This window comes from Ischnura elegans, chromosome 2 (genome assembly GCF_921293095.1).
Source record: "Ischnura elegans chromosome 2, ioIscEleg1.1, whole genome shotgun sequence".
Classification (NCBI taxonomy): Eukaryota; Metazoa; Arthropoda; class Insecta; order Odonata; family Coenagrionidae; genus Ischnura; species Ischnura elegans.
The window spans coordinates 8256359-8276981 of NC_060247.1; the positions used below are offsets into that span (position 1 = coordinate 8256359).

The window sequence follows — 20623 nt, forward strand, 5'->3', positions numbered from 1 at the left end:
ACGAAGCGACTGATTAAAAATTATTTAATTGCTAAATGTTGAGCACACTTGCGGTGTTCTTTCGACATAATCGCATCGACGATTGAGGAATTGGTCGTGCCTTTACTACACCTTCTTCACGAAATGTTTCCGCCAATGACTTCCAATGAATGTCGCCTTTGTCATGAATCTCATCGCCCGTTTGAAAACGCCTGCCATCTTGCCACAACTTCATTTCAGCTAAATGATGGAAGTCCCCGTCATTAGGTCGGCATTTCTCGGCGTATGATCGAAAATGTCCCATTGAAATTGCTCATGGAGCAGGGTCTGCATCAGCGCTGATATGACGGGCGTTGTCATGGATCAGAACACTTCCAGGAGTCAGCATACTTGTTCTTTCGTTTGAATGGGAATGGAGGTAATGTTTCACACCATAGCCACATTGCATTGAAGTAAAATTCTCTTTTATCGGCATAAAGGTCAAGAGATGTCAATGCTGAAGCCATTCGGCGAGTTTTCTCTCGGTCTCTCCGCAGTGCACACTTGGAGGTAGAATCAATTGAGGCAATGTAGTTAATGAGATTGATACTAACCTTAAACTAACAACTTACGGTCAGAATCGGTCAGATGACGCGCAATTGTCCTACCTGCCTATCGTTTGCATGGTTTTTTTGCTGAGCTATTGGTGGTTTAAAAAAATACATTCCTCGTAGATGCATTGTTTTACTTATACTTTTGATGCAAATTACACTGAATATCAATCGAATCGCGCAATTTTGTCTTTTCTTTGCTCCTCTGACTCTCACGGCCCAAATCCTTGGCCGAATTTGTAAAGACTCAGGGGAAGTGCGGTGGTGGGTAGTCGCCTTAAATCGAAAAAAGCTGGCCAAAATTGAAAATTTTCACCTTCAAACTTGAGTTTATTTACAGAAAATCGTCGACATTTCCTTCCTCATAGGAATTTTTTTCCTTTCTGTAGAAACATTAAACGATGGTTTCGCTAATAGTAAGACCCGCCCGCCTCTGTGACGGTACGGGATTCCTCGTCCCCTCCCTTCCTTCCCTATCCCCTCCCAGGAGGCGTCGTCGGGCTCCTATCGCGGCGGCGCCTCCTTCCTTTCTCCTACCTTGTCCTCCCCCTTCTGCGGTGCAGAGGTGAAAAGCTCGCGCTTACCCTGCCCCAGGAGTGTATCCCCGCGAACCCGCCCTGGAGTCTCGTTTCACTTTCACACTAGAGTTACATATATAACATATAAGGTACAAGTTACGAGAAACCGGAAATTTAATAATGTTAGACCTTTTTTAAGGTTTGCAGAGACCGATAAAGTTGACTGGAACTGGTCAAATTTTTAATCTCCTGGATTTTCGCGCCGCCACGTTATGGCAGTTGAGGTCTAGTTTCACTATCATTTGCTGCAAATCTTTTTTTTTGCAGATTACATATACCGATAATTCCATTCTTTCACATTCGATTCAAGTATAATGGTTAGCTTTTCCACCTTGTACAAAACTTGGCCCGGACAACTTTCCAAATTTACACACGACTTGTCTTACAATTTCACCGCTTTGAATAAATGGAGTGAGTGCCTACCTACAATCTCCGTACAGCTCGTAATTCATGGATTTTCATTTTTCTGATCGAGCCCTTCTTAAAGCGAAATAACTGTTTCTATTCCTTTTGAATCGTTCTAGAAAACGGTTTTTCTCTCATATTGACACGTTCGCGAAGAAAGAATCCCCTTCTCAATTCGAATGACAGGCGAGTGACTAACTGGAACTACACACGAGATATAATGTTATTCTTTGTAAGTTAGAATACATATTTAAGACGATAGCGAGTTACGGTATCAAAGCTGAGATTAAAATGGTGAAAAAAGATACATCAAATGCTTTTATAACACGAATGGGGCTGCTAATTGATACGAAAAAGCCTATATAACGCGTTGCGAATGACGAGAGTGATGCGAAACGCTTCTTTTTCGAGCTTCTTCGTTCTTCTTTCTATCAGCGGAACTTTTTGGCTCGTAAATATAACATATTCCATTCATGTTATATCAAGATACAAGTTTCGGAAAAATAGCAAATTTTGTCATTTACTCTTACTTGCCTTGAGTTTTTAAATCAAGGAACGATGAGGAGCTGATGAGAGGGATATCTAGGATTTTGAAAGCTAATTCAAACATATGCCCAATTCGAGCCTCAGCTTTCACACATAAATGCCTCTCTACTGCTGTCCTTATGTGAAACTCTACCCGTGGTATTTCTCGCCAACTACACTGCTAAAGGTGCTTTTCCATGGGGCTTCCATAGCAAAGGCACTCCCGATAGGGCAATAGGGTGGTTTCCTATTATTTTTATTGCCTCAATCGAAAGATTATTACTCCTGGAGTGCACATTTCACACTCTTAGATGACTTCGAATGACGATATCTATTTTTTGCGACTAAACGAAAAGTGAAAAATTTCAAGCGCGCGAAAACGAGACGGCTAAATAGGAATGATGGGAAAACTCTGTGTGACGTCGTTCTGGTTCCCGCTGCCGCGAGTGAGGTGACCTTGGGGCGAGGCTTGAGAGCTGATACTACGCAGGCTGGTAGCTGAGTACCCTGCTAGCAGGTAGCGCTTGGCTTAAATATGGATTATTACTACCTTATCAAACGGAGGAAACTTTCCGACCTCAGACAATTTAAATAGGTGATTATTATGAGATGTTTCCCTGAGCTCTGTGCCTCATGCATGCATTAGTAATCTCAGACGATGTAAACTCCTATCTACTCCTATAGAAACTAGGTCACTGTGACGTCATGTGGAGTGGAATCGCGTGGGCGCCCATCTGGCCTTTTTCAAATGCGGTTAAAATTGACCGTTGCCATTCGTCTAAATTGGGATTTCTAAAACAAAATAATTTGTATATTATGAATACACTAATGGTGGGTAAGGAATCGCAATCAATGCATTTCTTTTTCTTTGATGAATAAACTACCCTATTATAATATAATATTATAATAGGGTAGTTTCTTCTGATAATTATCAGAAGGTAAAATGAGAATCGGAAGCACAGAGAGCATCACTTAAGAAAAATTTCAATGGAAGCAAATATAGCCATTTATTCCCGAAGTTACGAGCGAAATAAAAGCTTTCCAAGTTCCCTCTACATTTAATTTTTTTACTGATTCTTGAAACGCGGGGAAAGCATTTTTCAAGTGACTATTAAACCCAGTAAAATCAGCTCTTTAAAAAATGAAAACTTTACGTTCTTTTTTAATATTTTTCGCGATATTTAAAGAAAACTTAGCAGTTACTACCTGAGGTCACTGATTTCTTTGAGAGTGCTCATGTTTATTACCTGATGACAATTGTCGCTAATAAGTTAAGAATACTTTCTCTTCTGTAAGGTACGGATGCTATGTGAAACAATCCATTTCATGTAAAAGTGTGTAATAACGCCTCGTAAATCACTTCTTCTCTGCCACCAGGAATGAAGCTATACGTGTCCCAATCTATTGAAATCTCCACCTACAGTCACGTTTCTGTCAGGATTTGTTGATACTATGCTGTTTACATGGGTTTCAAAATCCAGCATTGATGTTATATCTGAGTTGGGTAGTCTGTAATACGAGCATAATAATATAGTTTTGAATTTTGGACACTTAATTGAACACCACACAGATTCAACTCTGGTCTCAGTTACGGTTACCGCTTGGCTGACGATTGATTTCTTTACAGCTTCAAATACTCCACCTCCAGCTCGATTAATTCTATCTTTCCGATAAATGGTGAACGATTTTGAGAAGATTTCACGGTCTGAATCATCAGCTGTTAGCCAACTTTCTGTTCCCATTATAACGTTACACTTCGTACCATGAATTAAATGGTGCGATTGGGGAATCTTATTCCTTAAGCTATGGAAATTAACCACTGCCACGATTATTACTGTGGAAGACATGTTATTGCGATTCGAGACAAATTCTGATTCGCTCTTGTCGATTAAGGCATTCTTAGGCTCTATATTCCCACTTAATGGAACGTCAGATTTTTTTATCCCACCATTTATATGACTTGAACCTTGAATGCCTTTGAAATTATGACTCAACCGACGTTTCTCTTGAATTAAGTTCCTACTTGTATCGTTGTAAATTGGTAATGCTGATTCTGAAATGCTGATTTTTCCTTCTAATACTCAGTTCTCACTTCCGGAGGAGCGTTTGTCTGTGAGAACTTTTGAATTTACCAATTTATTTATCAACACACTGTTATATCTACACTCTATGATGACGGGATCTTGGTAGGCGACTCTTAATTCCCTATTGGTCCTTATTTTCCACTTGTTTTGATCACGTACTGGGCCAAGAATAGTGCGTATAATTTTTCTTAGGAAGGCTATATAAGCTTCTTTTCTTATTTTTTGCTTAGTGTTCAGATCTCAGATCCATAAAATACAGTTGGTCGTATCATAATTTGATAGAGCCTCACTTTAGTGTTTTTTAGACTTTTTACTCTTTTACATTTTTTTGCAGAGCCCGATGACATCTATTTCCCCGCAGATCTATAAATTTAATTTCTATCATCTCAACGTTCCTCTCGTCTATTGTGACTCCTAAGTACATAAAGTTATGGCACATTTGGAAGGTGAATCTATCTACTTTTAAATGATTTCTAAAAATATCTGGGTTTCTACTTACCACAATATATTTCCTTTTAGCTTCCCTAACTTTGAGTCCAACTTTTCTGCCTGTTTTGTAAGCATTCGTGCCAGATTTTGCAAAAATCTACCGGATTTTACCAACCAATTTTAACCTGTTCAAAAGAATATTCAAATACCCTCACTATCATATTTCCAATATTACAGCACGACTTAAGTTCTTCGTGTATCGTGGCTATGACTTCGATACCGAAATGTGCAGCATAAATAGCCATCAAAAGAGTGGAAAATAACAGGCAGAGAAAGATACGGAAGGGACCAGGGGCTTCTTATCTCGACTCAGGAAAGGTAAACAACGCCCACACCAAATGGAAAATATCCGACAGTCGGCAGTGAAAATAGATCTGATTAATAGATGCCGAAATTATCGAAGGGGTGTGACAAGGATATAACTTATTACCAGGAGTCTTCAACACGCACGTGGTGGAAGCAATTAAGGAAGTTGGAGAGCAGGAAATCAATTTCAATGGAGAAGCAGCTACCATGCTGCGGTTCGCAGATGATAAAACTATCGTAGCAGTGTTGTATATTTGCATATGTTTTATGTTTACCGCCACGTACGCCAGCGTCTTGATTGGCTTCTCTTGTGAGCACCTGCATTCTTCACTTGTTCTCTCCCAGGCTAGTAAAAGAACATGGCGCGCTTGAAAACTGCTGTTTCATTAGAAAAGAACGGATAGTATTTCCTGCAAAGGACGAAACGCTCTAGTCACGTCGACCAGAGTCGCAACAGGTTACGGGTCCAGTACACATCCATTTTTGTGTATTGTAATAGTAGTGTGCGCCGACAAGTTGCACCCGTTCGTCACAAGAAAGAATCCCATTGCGACGCAATAAGTATTGCGACCGCATGTGCGAGAGAGGACGAGCAACTCAGGCACCCAGTGCTACGGGCCGACGGTAGTAATTATTATGCATGCATGGTCGAAGAGGACTGAATCGTTACTAGTCGACCGGAATTGTTGGACAGCAATCAACCCGGGTTTTGGTGCCGCGACCCATGACGATGCAGATGAAGAAGCAGCTATCACGCTACTTAATCCGGAGCAGGCACGGCTAAACAGGAAGGCGAGATCAATCATATTCAACGCAGTACATGACACACTCCTCCACGATATTGATGAGCATCACTTAGCCAAGAAATGCTGAGAAACGCTGGAATCCATGTGCTGTAGGTACGTACTCACTGATGCACAATGTGGTATTCCTCAAGAATTTGTGCACCACGGAGAAGAAAGAGAGTGACAATATGCAAGAGTACATCAGTGAAATGCAAGAGTTAGTACAAAAGATACGCAAAGGAGGTCTTCAGATCCCGGATAAGTTGTTCGCATTTTTTCTGCTAATGGGCCTACCCGCCAAATGTGATAATTTAGTCCGATCGCTTGAAGAGGATGAAGTCAACATCACTGCCCACATTGTGAAAGCGAAGCTCCTTTTGGAAAAAAAAAACAAAAACCGGTAAATATTCCTGACGTTAACGGCGCACAAACTGATACATTTGTTCATTTGAAACAATATCTCGCATTCTTTAAATAACTTTTATCAAAATGCGGCTGATTCCACATTCAAATCTCCTGTTGATACGTAAGTATGAGTCATCATGTGCGTTTAACAGAGGATAGGGTAATTACTTCCAATGTTGTGTTTAAAGAGGTCCTCTGACCTCAATTTGTACATGAACATTCCAATTAAATTTGTACATAAGACCCTGCCTTTTTCTACATTTTAAAATTAGAAACGCGCCTATACCTCTGTGGACCTGCATTGAAAAGGGCGGGGGAAGCCCGCTGGGAGCGGGCGCATCACGCCCGTTTTATATCATTCACATTGGCCTTTTCAAAGGAGAATGTTAACGTTAAATATACTTTTATTAGGAAGTTGAGAACGCGTGCCTGGGGGAAGAATGGTTAATATCCGGTATGCGGGGGAGAGGAAGGAAGAGAATAGGATTTATTTACAGAATGAAAGAGGGTAGACTGTATTGTGATATGAAGATATGAATCCAAGATGGGAATGGAGACGGCCGGAGTGATTTTCAAATGAACCATGGTTATAAATTTAAACTAATAGTTTTTAAAAACTTTATTAGCTAACATAATCGTTATATTCATATACTTATCCAACGTAATGAAACCTCTATGGGAACAATTGCCTAATTATTCATAAAGCGGTCGGTTTGGTTGCGTTTGAGAATATAATTGCGTGCACTAAAATTTTTGTTTGATATTTATGATAAATGAATATTTTTGTTTGATATTTATGAGAAATGAATATTACTGATTCATAAAATATTTTGTGCGTTCAGAATAACTTTATTTCGTCTATAATTGTAAATGGTTGTGAAAACGTCATAATAGACTTACCTAGGAGCTTGTTTCCGTTGAATAGGTTTTGGAATTGAACATTCACGTTATTGACGCTGTACTCTACTTTGTTGGACGTAGGAGCGAAGTATAATTCACCGTCCGACTTCTTCACAGTATCACAGCTAAACTCGTACTGTACGTCAATGCCAACAGCAAAGCAAATATAAAGGCTAGTTTTCTGAAACTTTCGAGACTGAATCACACGCTTCAGCATGTACTGTTAAGATCAATTTTCTGCTTATTAAGATCGATCAATCAGATATATTATAAAAATCACGAAGGCAGCTTTAGTATTTAAGAGGGCGCATCACTCCCGGTAAACCTGGGTCGAGAAATGAGCAAGCTTGGAATTTATTGAGAGTATGATTTTTTCGTGGGGACGAAAATTACACGCTGCGAACCCATCATTCCTTCCTGACAGTTAAATACAAATTTACTAGTATTTCATTCGCTTTTTCCATTCCTCATTTTACCAATTGGGATTTCTGGGTCAGCTTTAGCCTTGTCGTCCGTAGCGTTCTTTAGTTGCAATGCACATTAATTGCATTATTGCAGTGAGAAAGTTGATTTCGTATTAATGTGCTTCTTACTAAGACGACCTTTATAGCATCTATATTTTTAGCTTAGTATTCCATTTGTTTTTTCGTATTTCCAGTACCATTTTTTCATATTTATATCGGAGCATATTTTCAAATACATCAGCGCGGATTTAATATTTACTTATCATTGATAGACAAACTGAGCGGTGGTAACTTCAAGCCTCTATACATCATCTTTACATCTTTCGTTCCATTAAGATATACATGCTTGATGGGAGCTAACTCCAGTTGCCCAAATATTTTTGCCTAATTTTATTACTAAATACATATATTGTGACATACCGGTGGTATGTCCGCTTATTTATTATGTTCTGCCCTTACGTTTTACGCGTGTATTGTTGGAGAGACGGCTCATGCCATGTTTGAGTTACTGCTATTATATCTTGTTGTTCAGTTGTTTGTGGTTATTTTCATAAACAGGTGGCGTTGGGGATTGACAAAAAACACATAAATACCGGGGACGAGGAGGCATTGAGGCATTTTCGTCATTCGCAATTACGCAATACGAAAGAGAGTAAAAAAATTGCAAATATTATTCCAACAGGTTATTTTAATTATGAATATCGTAAACTTCCTCAAGCCCTCGCGTTATATGAATACTCATGTCAAGTTACCCGCGTTTACTGAGGCAGTGGGTATTCTTAAGGATAATTTGTTTCAAAGCTTAAAATAATTAATATTCTCTGCGACCGTAACTTAATTGTGTGGCATTCACTTAGCATACTCTATTTCACCGTTTCATCCAGCATTATGGACACAATTTATCTTGGTAGGTACTTACACAAGGTCATATTGAAGTCACCCTTTCCGGTGATGGGCAGAGTGAGAATTTTTCCGCTGGCTTCGTACTTGCCAATCATTTGCATCACGGGAGTATAGACATTCCAAATGAAGTTCGGGGGATCATGCTGGATCCTAGGGAAAGATTAGGATCAGGTTTATTAGAGTAAGTATACTCCGTAGTGTAACGGACCCTAATTTCACCATCTCATAATTTAACCACTATTTTAATCTTCGTTTTTAGTGATAACAACTTTGAAATCTTCATTGCCTAAGCTGAACTTATTCAATTCAGTTATTACCCTGGGCATTTCTGGTCCGTGACATATTTTACATTACAGAACAGGAAAATTAATTGAAAGTGGTGTAAAAAGTAATACAAAAAGGTTCAATAAGTGTGAATACAATTGAACAGGAAAAAACAAAGAAAAATTCATACCTATGTAAAGACTTGAACACATTTGTATCCCAAACCCATGTGGATACCAAATGTCCAAAATGCCCGCTCATGTGAAACATATTTGGAAACAATTTTATTATTTATTTAAACAATATGTTTAAGGCTAACGGTAAAATTTAATACTAGTAGAAAATATATCAAAATTAGATAAAAAATACAAAAATATATTCTTCTCCTAGTCATATTTGCAAGCTGTCATACCAGCATGGTTAGTTAATAAGGGAGTTGCCATGGATTTTAAGAAGTAATTTGTAGCTTTTGGCCTTAAACACTCGTATTGATGGTAAATGTCTTATTTCTATTCTCAGTGAATGCCATACTATGGCAGCTGTTATCATAAGGGATTTCTTGAGGTGAAAATTTCTACGTTGGGGGAATGTCAACATCGGGATTCCTAGCTGATATTAAATGAATATTTCTTTTCCAGATAAACCTTTCGCCTCCAATTTGAGGAACAAAAGTTGCGTCCCAACATAGAGTGTCTTCGAGGAACTGCATTATCAGAAGATGCCCGGAGCGGGCGTAACGGAAAGCTAGCGGAATCCGCAAACTTAAGACAGGGAATCCTGTTAAAAAAAACTTCCGTCACTCGATAATCAAGTACGTTATCGGATTTCGCTACCACGAGGAAATAGGGAGAGTGTCGTGGTCTTCGCACACCAAATGTGTGCCCATTTTTGGAGGCACAAAGACCACCGCGGCATTAAAAACAAGATGTAATTGGCCTAACGTAGAGATGGAAATCGGAAAACTTGTATCGAAATGATATCTGTGTCAGAGAACCAAACACACATAAAAAATGTTCAAGGCCCAACAGCCAATATTATTCCCACCAGACCAAATGAACTCATAGCTGCATATATTTATGGTCCGCTTCCAAAAGCAAAAGGGGGCAATCGTTATATATTCATTTCATACCCACTAGAAATCACAACTTTGACATTCATATCCCCCACCATAGAACATCTCACCTCAATAAATCATTCATGGTTACAGCTGCCAGAATATGGAACTCACTGCCAATAGAAATAAGAAATTTGCCATCAATACATGTTTTTAAGAATAAAGTATATAAGTTGTTTAATGTCAGTTCATGGCAATTCCCAGTGTAACAAACCATGCTGACGTGACTGAGTACTGATGTGGATGAGGGGAGAATGTATTCTGTATTCATGATATAATTTTCTATTGGTCCTACATTTTTCTGTTACACCTGAATATTTTTCTTGGAATAAATAGTGATACTGTTTCAAATGTATTTAAAATGTCTGAAAATGTTGTGTGGCTAGATACCCGGGTATCCGCATTCGGGATGCAATTATATGTATAGGTATGCTTGCAGAGATTTATCTTTTGTTTTTGTTTTTTTCTCTACTTCTTGCATTTACTGAGTCTTGCTGCACTGTTTTTTTTCTTTGAACCTTTGTCAAATGAATATCACTGAATTGCTGTGCACTTGTTAATTATCTCATGGGCCAAATAGCCCACGATAACAAATTAATTGAAATTGAAATATATTTGTATGTGTTGACGTGTTCTCCAAATTTGTCCAAGTATATTCACTCAACAGGACAAAGGTAAAATATTGTTTAGCCTTCTTAAAAAATAAATTTTTTCCATTATCTGGAGCATCCGTAGCCATTATATCGGACCACGGGACTATGTTCACCAGCGATAGACGGAAAGACGAATTGAAAGGGCTATGTATAAAGGTCACATATTCATCTCTAAGCCATCCTCAATCAAATCTAAGTGAGATGACGATAAATAAAGGAGTTATCTCGGGTTTTCGAGCGTAATACAGTAAAAATAACCGGGCGTGGATTGAACTCGTACCTTTCATAAACAGGTGATTCAAGCGGTCCATGAATCCACTCCTCACCGCGAGAATTTTATCAATTAGATAGATAGGTAAATGAGCAGTTGTGATTGTGGCAGGAGAAGTGCAGTTCGAGGTGCAAAAACCATGCCAGTAGGAACTAAAATCACAGATAATGCTTCGGTCAAAAACGCACCATTTTTTAACCATAGAAATTTTGAGCCGAGCGCTCGGATTGGGCGCGATTTTGCACTGCCTCCGGATGCTCCGGACAAGTTATGTCTTCGAATTGCGATGTATCAAAGGCATGCGGCAACAGGGCAAACTCGCGGCAAATCGGTGCGCTTGACTCAAAGCTTCGGTATTTTAACACTAGAACTGCTGAACTTTCCAACCCCACCAAAACCAGGGACCAGGAACTCTTTTGTCCCATTGACAAAATACGTTAATCCTGTCATGTTTAAGTATTATTCACGTTTTTTTGTGGTTTGTATGAACAAAAACGTGCTTAGATAATTTTTAAGACGTTTTATCAAGTATAACTAGGAATACAGTAACAGTTTGACATCAAAAGTGTTGTTGACAGTAAGCTCAGACCTGCAGACGCGCCGGGCAGAGGTGACGCGGCCGGCGCTGCGTGAGTAGGCGGCCGGCGCAGTGCACAGACACAGAGTGCCTTCTGCGCTTCTAAATGGCAGAATAACGGTATCTGTGCATCGATCCCCTTCGTAATAAACTGTTATTATGCTAAATACAAAGTAAGTGTACAAAAAGACTGAAATTGTATGTTTTCCCCATATGGGACAAAAAAGTCCCATCCCGCGGTTCTAGGTAAATCGTCGTTTTTCTCGCGAACCAAACATCGTACAATATGTTCAATATAACCATTCGAAAGAGCATAAAAAATGAGTAAAAATCAGTAAATTTCAAAGGGATCAAACCGCTAGTACATGAATGGTAAACATTTGCAAAGGGCGATGGGACAAAAAAGTCCCGTCCAGGGTTCGAGTGTTAAAAATGGTGCGTTTTCGGCCAAAACCTTATTGGTAATTTTGGTTCCTACTAGCATAAGCATAGCTGGCCAGTTTTATGCAGGGTAAGTAATTAAGCGACACAATTTTCCTCCACCCTTTACAACCTTGCGATGACGAACCCGCTCACCTGATGGACTTGACTTTGGTGTTTGACAAACCGTGGAGGTTGACGTCACTGACAACAAAGTGCATTCCAATGTCCTTTATCTCTATTTCGATTTTCTTCACGCAGTAGGGATCCATTGACGGAATTCCGTACGAAGGAATGCCTGCGAAAGTAATTGAGATTTGTCTGTAATTTCATTATTATAAATTGTGAATGAAAAAGCACCAGGACTGATAATCCTCGATGAAAAAAATTGTCATGCCGCCGAAGCCATAGGAAAAAACTAAGAAGAAAGTTCTTTTCACTGAGGAAAACATAATCTACATCCACATAAAAACCGGCGAGCCACCTCTGGGGTGCTTGGCAAGGGCTGATAAATCACCGACATAAAAGATGATTTCCACATGCACACCACACCCAAAAATATTACACATATTAACAAAATATAAGTGCACATACGTGTAAAAGCAACACTTGTTAACTGTTAGCAATTCCTAAAGCAAATCCATGTAAGATTAGAACGATGAAAAAAATAAAAACATGCAATTAATCGACCCAGCGAAAGACACCATTATTTCTACTAATGAAGACACCGTTGCTATCCCTGATAATGACTGGCTGTAAGCTGAAAATCAATGCCGAGGAAACTAAAGTATTTGTCTGCTGTTGGAATGGAAGATATGCCCTCTTGAATTGACCGACTTGAAACTAGAAACCATAAAATTGAGGAGGCGAAGGAGTTCTGCAACTCGGGTAGCCAAAGGCGTAGCCAGGGGGATCCGGGGGGTCCGGACCCCCATCCCTCCCCCCCGAAATATAAAAACACAATTATTGTCCTTCATATCCTTCATAAAAGAAAACAAAATACTGAAAAATCAGGAATTTAAAAAACGTTTCTTTAACAAATTAAGTTTTTTCGATTATGAAAAGCGTTAAAATTAGTTTAAAACTCATTACTTGGTGCCCGCTTTTTCAAAAATTTTCCCCCCTGGTTTTGGACCCCCCCGAACGGAATTCCTGGCTAAGCCACAGCGGGTAGCCGAAAGACTAACGATGGACGAAGCAAGAATGAAATAGTAGTGTGTACGGAACCTTCCGTGTAAATGAATGCAACCAGTACTTAGCACTTCATTTTAAAACATACTAATTACAGTTGTAATCGGTACTGAAAAGTATGTGTTAAAATGTCAATTTTCCGTTTAAGACTGATATTTTTTGTATCACCCCGGTTGCTTGTCTAGAATTCTTAAGGACCCTTTAATCCCTTATTGTGGTGTTGATATCTGTGAAGATAAATTGTGGCAGCGGATATGGAGGTATGGAATCATTATTTCTAAATATATTTATATATAAATCTAAATATATGGATTACTAGCTGAAATAAGTGCTTGCAATTTTCGACGATATAAAATTTATTACGACCTAAGTTTCGATGTTGCTACATCTTACCTTGAAGATGATGTAGTGAAACCTAAGTCGTCATAAATTTTATTATCGTCGAAAATTGTAAATATTTATTTCAACATGGAAAAAGTCCACTCTATCACGCTTCAATCCTCGGATTTTATTCGGGTTTAGTGAATTGAAAAAAATTCAACCAATCCTCATCTTTTGTAGTGCCGTTTAAAAAAATCTCAATTTTTGCGCAAAATTTGGAGTTTATTCTCTAAGACCAAGCGAATACTGCACGAAGGCAAACATTTTTATCGGCATTATAGTAAACCAATTTTTTTTTTCGTTTCGAATCATTCAGTTATGTTGGCATACATTTAATTGATAAAATTATATGCTTGCCGGTAAACACTGTCAATATACGTATTGCTAGAATACGGACGGCTTTGTACGTTACTTTAATTTCGTATTTTAAGTTATGAAGCTAAGATGTTTGTAAATATTTTCCTGTATCTGAAATTTTAAATAATTGATGTATGGCATGCTGTAGTGAATCTTACCGTTTTTTAGATTTGGTATGGCCAAGTTGCCATTGACAGCCGCGCACTCATTCAGCTTGGGGTCGTTTTTCGGACATGGCTTGATGATGCTAGCTGCAAGAGGAAAGAAAAATGTTGGAATTAGTATAATAGATGCTTACCATAATCGTGGATGCATGAATTCAGTTCGTCCTCATTCAATGCAGATACATTAATAATAATGGTAGCGTGCAAATGCTCCAATGAATGGGGGCATTGCTGAAATCCTCTCGGGGTTTTCATCGAGTGAGCTGCTTCTAGGCCGACGTTTTGGGATTTTTTTCCTCAAATTATGAAGATAAAAATAGCGCACCATTATATTGAACGATGTATTTCCTAACGTCCGTTATACTTTTTTTCTTGCATTATTAGTATCCCCGAAACAAATTATTTGTCATTCCTCTTCAACCGTAAACTTTTCCCGTGGATGGGGCAAATTTACGCAGAGCCTGTGCCAAGTTTATGCTTCCTCGTAATCTGGGTTTGGGACATGAAATAGGAACGAATTTGCGTAGCATTTGAGAGCAACAAAAATTATTTTTTTTAATTCTTAGCTTATATTGATAAAAATTTTAAAATCGGCACTAAAAATTGTGTCTGTATCTACAGGAGACATTTTTTTCGGTAAATGTTTCCCAAAATGACATGGTATGCTGTAATTGAGTTCAATTTAAAACGAAATAAGATGTTTAATCAGTAATTATAATTATAAATAGCGATCCGAGAATGCGCACGGAACAGCCGCAATTTCCTCTTTTTTTATTCATTCGCCGTCCACCGGCGTTCGACCTTGAACTTCTTCATCGCTTCGCGGCAAGCCGTTTGACACTGAGACTACTTACCAGACTGCCCACTCAGTTTTTATTGCGCTCATCCTCATTTTTCTTCTCCGGAATATCGCAACAACACATTCGGATTGATCATAAAATTAATGGATACAATAATATTTACTGAAGACAGAAGAAGCTCGTAATTAGGGCAGGGAGGCGCGTGCCCCGAGCGGCAGTCTTCAGGGGGGGCAAAATTTGAAACATCTTTTTTATTTTTCTAAATAAATTATTTGAAAACAATTTTTGAATAATTTAATTACGACAATTATTGTTAAATTAAGAATCAGTAAGCGACAATAAGAGCATTAACAAAACTTCTTATCGTAAAAACATGCGGTGTGTAATTTCAGCTCTTATAATAATCACTCGAATTCAAGAACAAAGCATCTCCTTTTCCCATATCAGTGGAACACAGCCCTATATTGCAAAAGTTTTGCGAAACTTATTTATTTCAACGTTACCTCTCTGAAAATAAGTGGTAATAAAAGGCAATTCGTGTATTAGTAACACCCCTGTTTTCTTGACCTATCTACTAAGGTGAGGGAGAAGACGCTGAAATCATTGAAAGACCTCCTAGATATAGAGCTGTTTTCAGCGAAAAATCCTGTCGCTTCAAGAATCTTTTTCAGCATCTCCACGGAAATTTATGGAGAGTTTAGGAAATGAATTAGTTCCTACACCGCATTAGCTATACAATTACGTTGTTCCCTCCAACAGAAAGAGATTTTAATAAATGTTAGGTGGAACTTGATACTTGCATTTTCTTTCTTTTAAGTCGGCGACTGGTGCACTAACACATCCTGCCATACACCAATTGATGCAGCTTGCGGGGCAGTATGTAGATGTTGAAACTCAGGTTTACAGGGATTTATTGAAAACTATTCTCTGTATAATACCTTTAAGAGCATCTTTCGATTCGATTTTAGCACACTGAAATTTTGAAGGCCCAACATGAACCCTTTATTTCATAAATACACATTAGCAACTAAGGTCTCATTGGAATCTAGAAAAATTTTGACGTGAAGTAATTCCTAACAGCTTACAATGAGCAGTCTTACGGCAAAAAAAACGTTAGATATGTTGAAACCATCTGCGATACAACACTGGCTTTCAGTATAGACCACATGCATTTTTTAGTTTCATTTTTCTTGTCGATAGTGTTTAGGAATCGATGGTTGTGATTGTCGATACTGGATGAATTTTCGTATCGTATTATTGCTGGCCTATTACATAACCGTATGGACTTTATATCGCATTAAGGATGAGAAATAGTAAGTGCGCGATCAAAATTTTCAGTGAAGAGAGCTAAAAGAGACCGTCGACAATAATCGATTCATTTATCAATCCATGCCTTCAATTGGATTACGTTGATCAATTTGATAGTTTCAAGGCAATGGGGTGGTTTCCTATTATTTTCTTACTGCCTAAATCGAAAGATTATTACTTCTGGAGTACGCATTTCATGTTTTTAGATTTTTATATGGCGATATTTATTTTTCGCGATTAAATGAAAAGTGTAAATTTTCAAGCGCGCGAAAACGCAACGGCTAAGTATGAATGCTGGGAAGGCGATTATATGTGCTGCGCTGCAGGCTGCTAGCAGGTAGCAGAGTACCCTGCTAGCAGGTAGCGCTTGGCTTAAATAAGGATTATTAATACCTTATCAAACGAAGGAAACCTTCCGACCATAGGCAGGTTTAATGGGTGATTATTAAGAGATATTTTCCTGAGCTCTGTGCCTCATGCATGAATTGGTAATCTCAGACGATGTAAAACCCCTATCTACTCGTGTAGAAACTAGGTCCCCGTGACGTCACGTGGAGAGGCATCGCATGGGCGCCAATCTGGCCTTTTTCAAATGCGGTTAAAATGGACCATTGCCATTCGTCTGAACTGGGATATCTAAAACCAAATAATTTGTATATTATGAATACACTAATGGTGGGTAACAAATCACAATCAATGCCTTTCTTTTTCTTCGGTGAAGGAAACTACCCTATCGTGATCACTTTAGACTAGTCGGTGGAATTTTGGGCACTGACTGAATGGTTTTGGCTACGGATCTTTCTGAAGCTTAGACCGTCCTCATATTAGAATCTTTAAGGCGCGAGTTGAGCCTTAAAAAAGAAAATGCTCGACTCTCTGAATGCTTTTATTTCACGCGCTTAGGATGTAGAACGTTACGAGGTCTACCTTCACCTATCGTAACCAACCGATCCAAACCATGGAGTAGTCGCACGCAGTAGCTTCAGGTGAACGGTTGCGAAGGCTCTCCAATTGTATCTGAATAATGAAAATTGTCGGGATGAAAAATCATTCATGGTGATTTGTATTTCTGGCCAGGGTCGACCAAACCTGCGCGCAATAGCCTGACATATTTATCGTTTTCTCTGCGACAGATTTTCTCTCTGAATTCATCACAAACCAACATGGGAAGACGATGTTTTGGATGCTAAGAGTAATTAGAGCAAATTTATAGGGTCGTCTGTGTTTATGCCTTGGACAACGGATGCTCCCTCTTGGAATTTTTGGATTGAAGAAAAAACATTGATCACTCTGACTTTATTTTCTTTCTTTGTATTATTTTTAAAGTTTCTTTCTTTCTATTAATAAAATTTAATTATAATTTGAGTGAACAAAATAGTGTGAATAACTATACCCTCTGAATTTATTATTATGTAATGAATTTCCGCTAAGTGAACTGGTGAGAAATTGACCTGGTATATCGGAGTGATCGAATAGCTTTGACGCACAAATCAGACGCTTGATAAGCCTTTTCAGCTTCGCCACTGTAAATAACGGCAAACTCCTGTAATCTCACACGAATTGAAACACTTTTTGGAACACGGTTCGGCGCAGGGAACCCACATTCACTCACGCAGTGGTTTTGCGGCGTTCGTAGACTTGGCGCAGATGCATAATAGCACCGCCATAGTCAGCGCAGTCTTCGCAGCCATGGTGTGTCTCTCTCCGCTCGTTGAATTCTCCGGGAAGATTCGGCCCGCTGCACCGGTGTCACTCCGCTGCAACTTCTATTGTAAATTCCGACCTTGGGTCGCTATCCCTTCGCTAATAAGATCCACCCTCCTTCCTTCCACCATTCACCCCCTCCACGCCAATATCCGACCGATATTATTCCTCGCGTGAGTCTCTCTCTAAAATAAAAAAAGACAAAACGCCATCCGCCAAACGATTTCCTCCAGCAACGACTGCGTCATTTTTTTCTCGACGTCGAGTCGTGTTAAGATTTCTGGTTCGGTATTTTTGTAAACTTATCCTTCGACTCACCCGTACTATAGACTTGCTTCAGGGTTGGGAGTACCCAGGAATGGAAGTTTTCACAAGTTACTTAATGTGAGCAATCATCCTCGTAATTTTACCTTTTTTGGGTGATGAGAAAGAGATGCAGTGTTTTAATAACCTCCAAATTCAATTTTCAAAGCAATGCCTTATGAATACCAAATCTGACAATAAATAAGTAAAATAGCGGCTTCAATTTGAAGTAGCGAATATTTTTATATTACGTCAAATTTCTGCGCGAAGACGTTAAGATTAAGGCACCCTAGGCGTTGAAATTAGGTATCCTTTCAAAATTTTAAAAAATTATTAATAAAAAAAATGAAAATTGATTTTTATTTCACAGTCATAGGCTATCTTATAGTAAGCCCGAGGAGGACTGTTCTAAGTTAACAGGAAGGAGCTTTTGAGAGGATCGTTGTGTAAGAGTTTAAAGAAAAGGCTGGTGAAGAGTTTGATTTGGAGTGTAGCTCTCTACGGTGCGGAAACGTGGACACTGAGGAAAGAAGACGAGAGAAGATTGGAGGCATTCGAGATGTGGGTATGGAGAAGAATGGAGAGGGTGAAATGGAGGGAGAGGAAAAGGAACGACCAAGTGCTGGATATGGTTGGCGAGGGGAGGCAGCTTTTAGATGAGATACGCAGGAGACAGAAGGTTTGGATGGAGTTAGTGCTTAGCGGGGAGGGGATGCTGAAAATGGTGTTGGAGGGTAGAATGTTAGGTAAACGAGGGAGGGGAAGGAAAAGAATAGGATTTTTAGATAGATTGAAAGAGAGTAGGCCTTACAGTGAATTAAAGAAGGCAGTGCAGGAAGGAAAGGGAGGCTCCCAGATCGCTTCTCGAATACTCCATGGAAACCTACCTTAATCGGTAGAATACTATAATAATAATAATAATGCTGAATTCCTAAAGAAAAGCATAGGGCGAAGAAGACAATAAAAATGGAAAGAACGATGGCCGTGTATCAAATGAGACATCATCTACACTTACTAAATACCCTGCCACACGAAGTACCTGATGGCTGGAAAATTGCTAATGTATTGCCAATATTCAAAAGTGGAGACAAGGAACAACCGTCTAATTACAGGTATCTAAATATACATCTACATAATACCCTGCGAGCCACCTCCAGGATGTTTGGCAGGGGGTGAATAATCACCAGCATGCAGTATGCAATTGGACTCTTACATGCACACCACCCGGTCCTAAAAACGTCACTCATACTAAAAAAATTTACTACCTTATGCTGTAAGAAGTAATTGTAAAATTCAGAAACATACATTGAGTTATTCATAAGTTAGTGGGCTACACAACAATTCAGGTAATCTATTTGTGAGTTCTAACGCTGCCGTTATAATCTTTTATTTATCGTGGAAAAAAAACATTCTGAATCTGTTCTCCAGTCAATCTCTCTAATATTATTTACATGATCTGATCTTCCGCAGTACGTTGGCGTCCGTAAGATATGGCTTACTTCGTTAGAAAAGACACTGCTCTTGATTTATCTAATAGGTTTAGTCTATTTTTCAATCTACGGTCCGACAGATATTCCTATCCGAGTTTATCTAAGAGGTCAGTTACACTAACGAGACTATCGTAACGATAGGCTGTCCCAAAAAAAAAAACATTTTTTTTATTATTTGAAAATCGGCAATCGGATTTCGATGACCCTCGGGTATACAAGGATAAGCAAAAAAATATTCACGAAAAACTTTAAATAATTAGTTAGCGAGAGGCGCCTAAATGCCAACACCCTTAATTTGTCATACGACGTCGAGAAAATCCCCAAATTAAGGATAATCAGGGTAAGTTATGGTTCGTAGGGTAAAAATTTCGTCGGTTTTTGCATATCTTTTACCATTTAGACTTTGCGACCCGCGCAGCCTGGCGTCAAGAGTGGCGCTAAGCGATGCGGCTTGCGCGACGCGGCGCAACAGACGGCTGAGGTCGTCCCCCTCCCTTCCCCTTCCCCTCCTCCTCACCTGCGGTCACCCGCCATGTTCACATGCTTCAGTGACTCTCCCTCTCATTCACAAATTTAGATTTTGAACTCGTTTCGTAGACCAAATCATGTCGGCACGTACAGTGGTATCATACTCTGATAGAGCCTTACATTAGTTTTTTTTAGTCTTTTTTACCTATCACTTTATTAATTATTGTAGTGCCCAATAACATCTATTTCCCTGCAGGGCTCTTAATTTTCATTACTGTCTCTTCATTGTTACTCTCGTCTATTGCGATCCAAAGTACTTAGAGTTTTGGCATCTTTAGAAGGCATAGCTGTCTCCTTTCAAAGATTTCCTAAAAAAATGTAGTTTTCTCCTTACCACTAGAATAAAATAGAACTTTTAATGGTATTTGGAGGAGGCGACCGACAGCTGAGGTCATTTGCGCCATTAAGGAGGGTGGAGAGAAACCCGGCGTCGGCATTAGCCTGCTCTTAACGAAATGCGCCATGGGGACCACACAGCGTCAGCTGAGTGGTAAAGTTTTTAATAGAGACCGGGCTAATTAACAGTGTTTAAATTCCAACCTTTTTATAATCTGGCTACCCCTTTTATTTCAAAATTTTTATGAATGTTTAAATGTTTTTTTTATGTATCTTTTAACATTTTGATTTTATAGATTGTCAGTGGTGCAAATGACCTTAGTTGTCGAGGCACCCTAAAAACCAAATA

General features: G+C 39.0%; 1 protein-coding gene across 3 annotated transcripts in view; it reads right to left on the minus strand.

Annotated features, from left to right (window-relative positions):
• The window catches only part of LOC124153351 (putative gustatory receptor 28b), a 69564-nt gene extending 51900 nt beyond the window's left edge, over positions 1–17664 (minus strand). For 2 of the 3 annotated variants that reach the window (XM_046526460.1, XM_046526462.1), the window contains exons 1-4: positions 17526–17664; positions 13800–13892; positions 11869–12010; positions 8430–8563 (exon numbers count right to left, since the gene is read on the minus strand). Coding sequence is in view for 1 of the 3 variants with exons in the window: in XM_046526462.1 (XP_046382418.1) it covers positions 8430–8563; positions 11869–12010; positions 13800–13892; positions 17526–17604 (448 nt within the window). In the remaining 2 variants the exon portion in view is untranslated. The remainder of the gene's footprint in view (positions 1–8429; positions 8564–11868; positions 12011–13799; positions 13893–17525) is intronic. The other variant, XM_046526461.1, reaches the window with a different exon arrangement.
• Positions 17665–20623: the final 2959 nt, after the last annotated feature.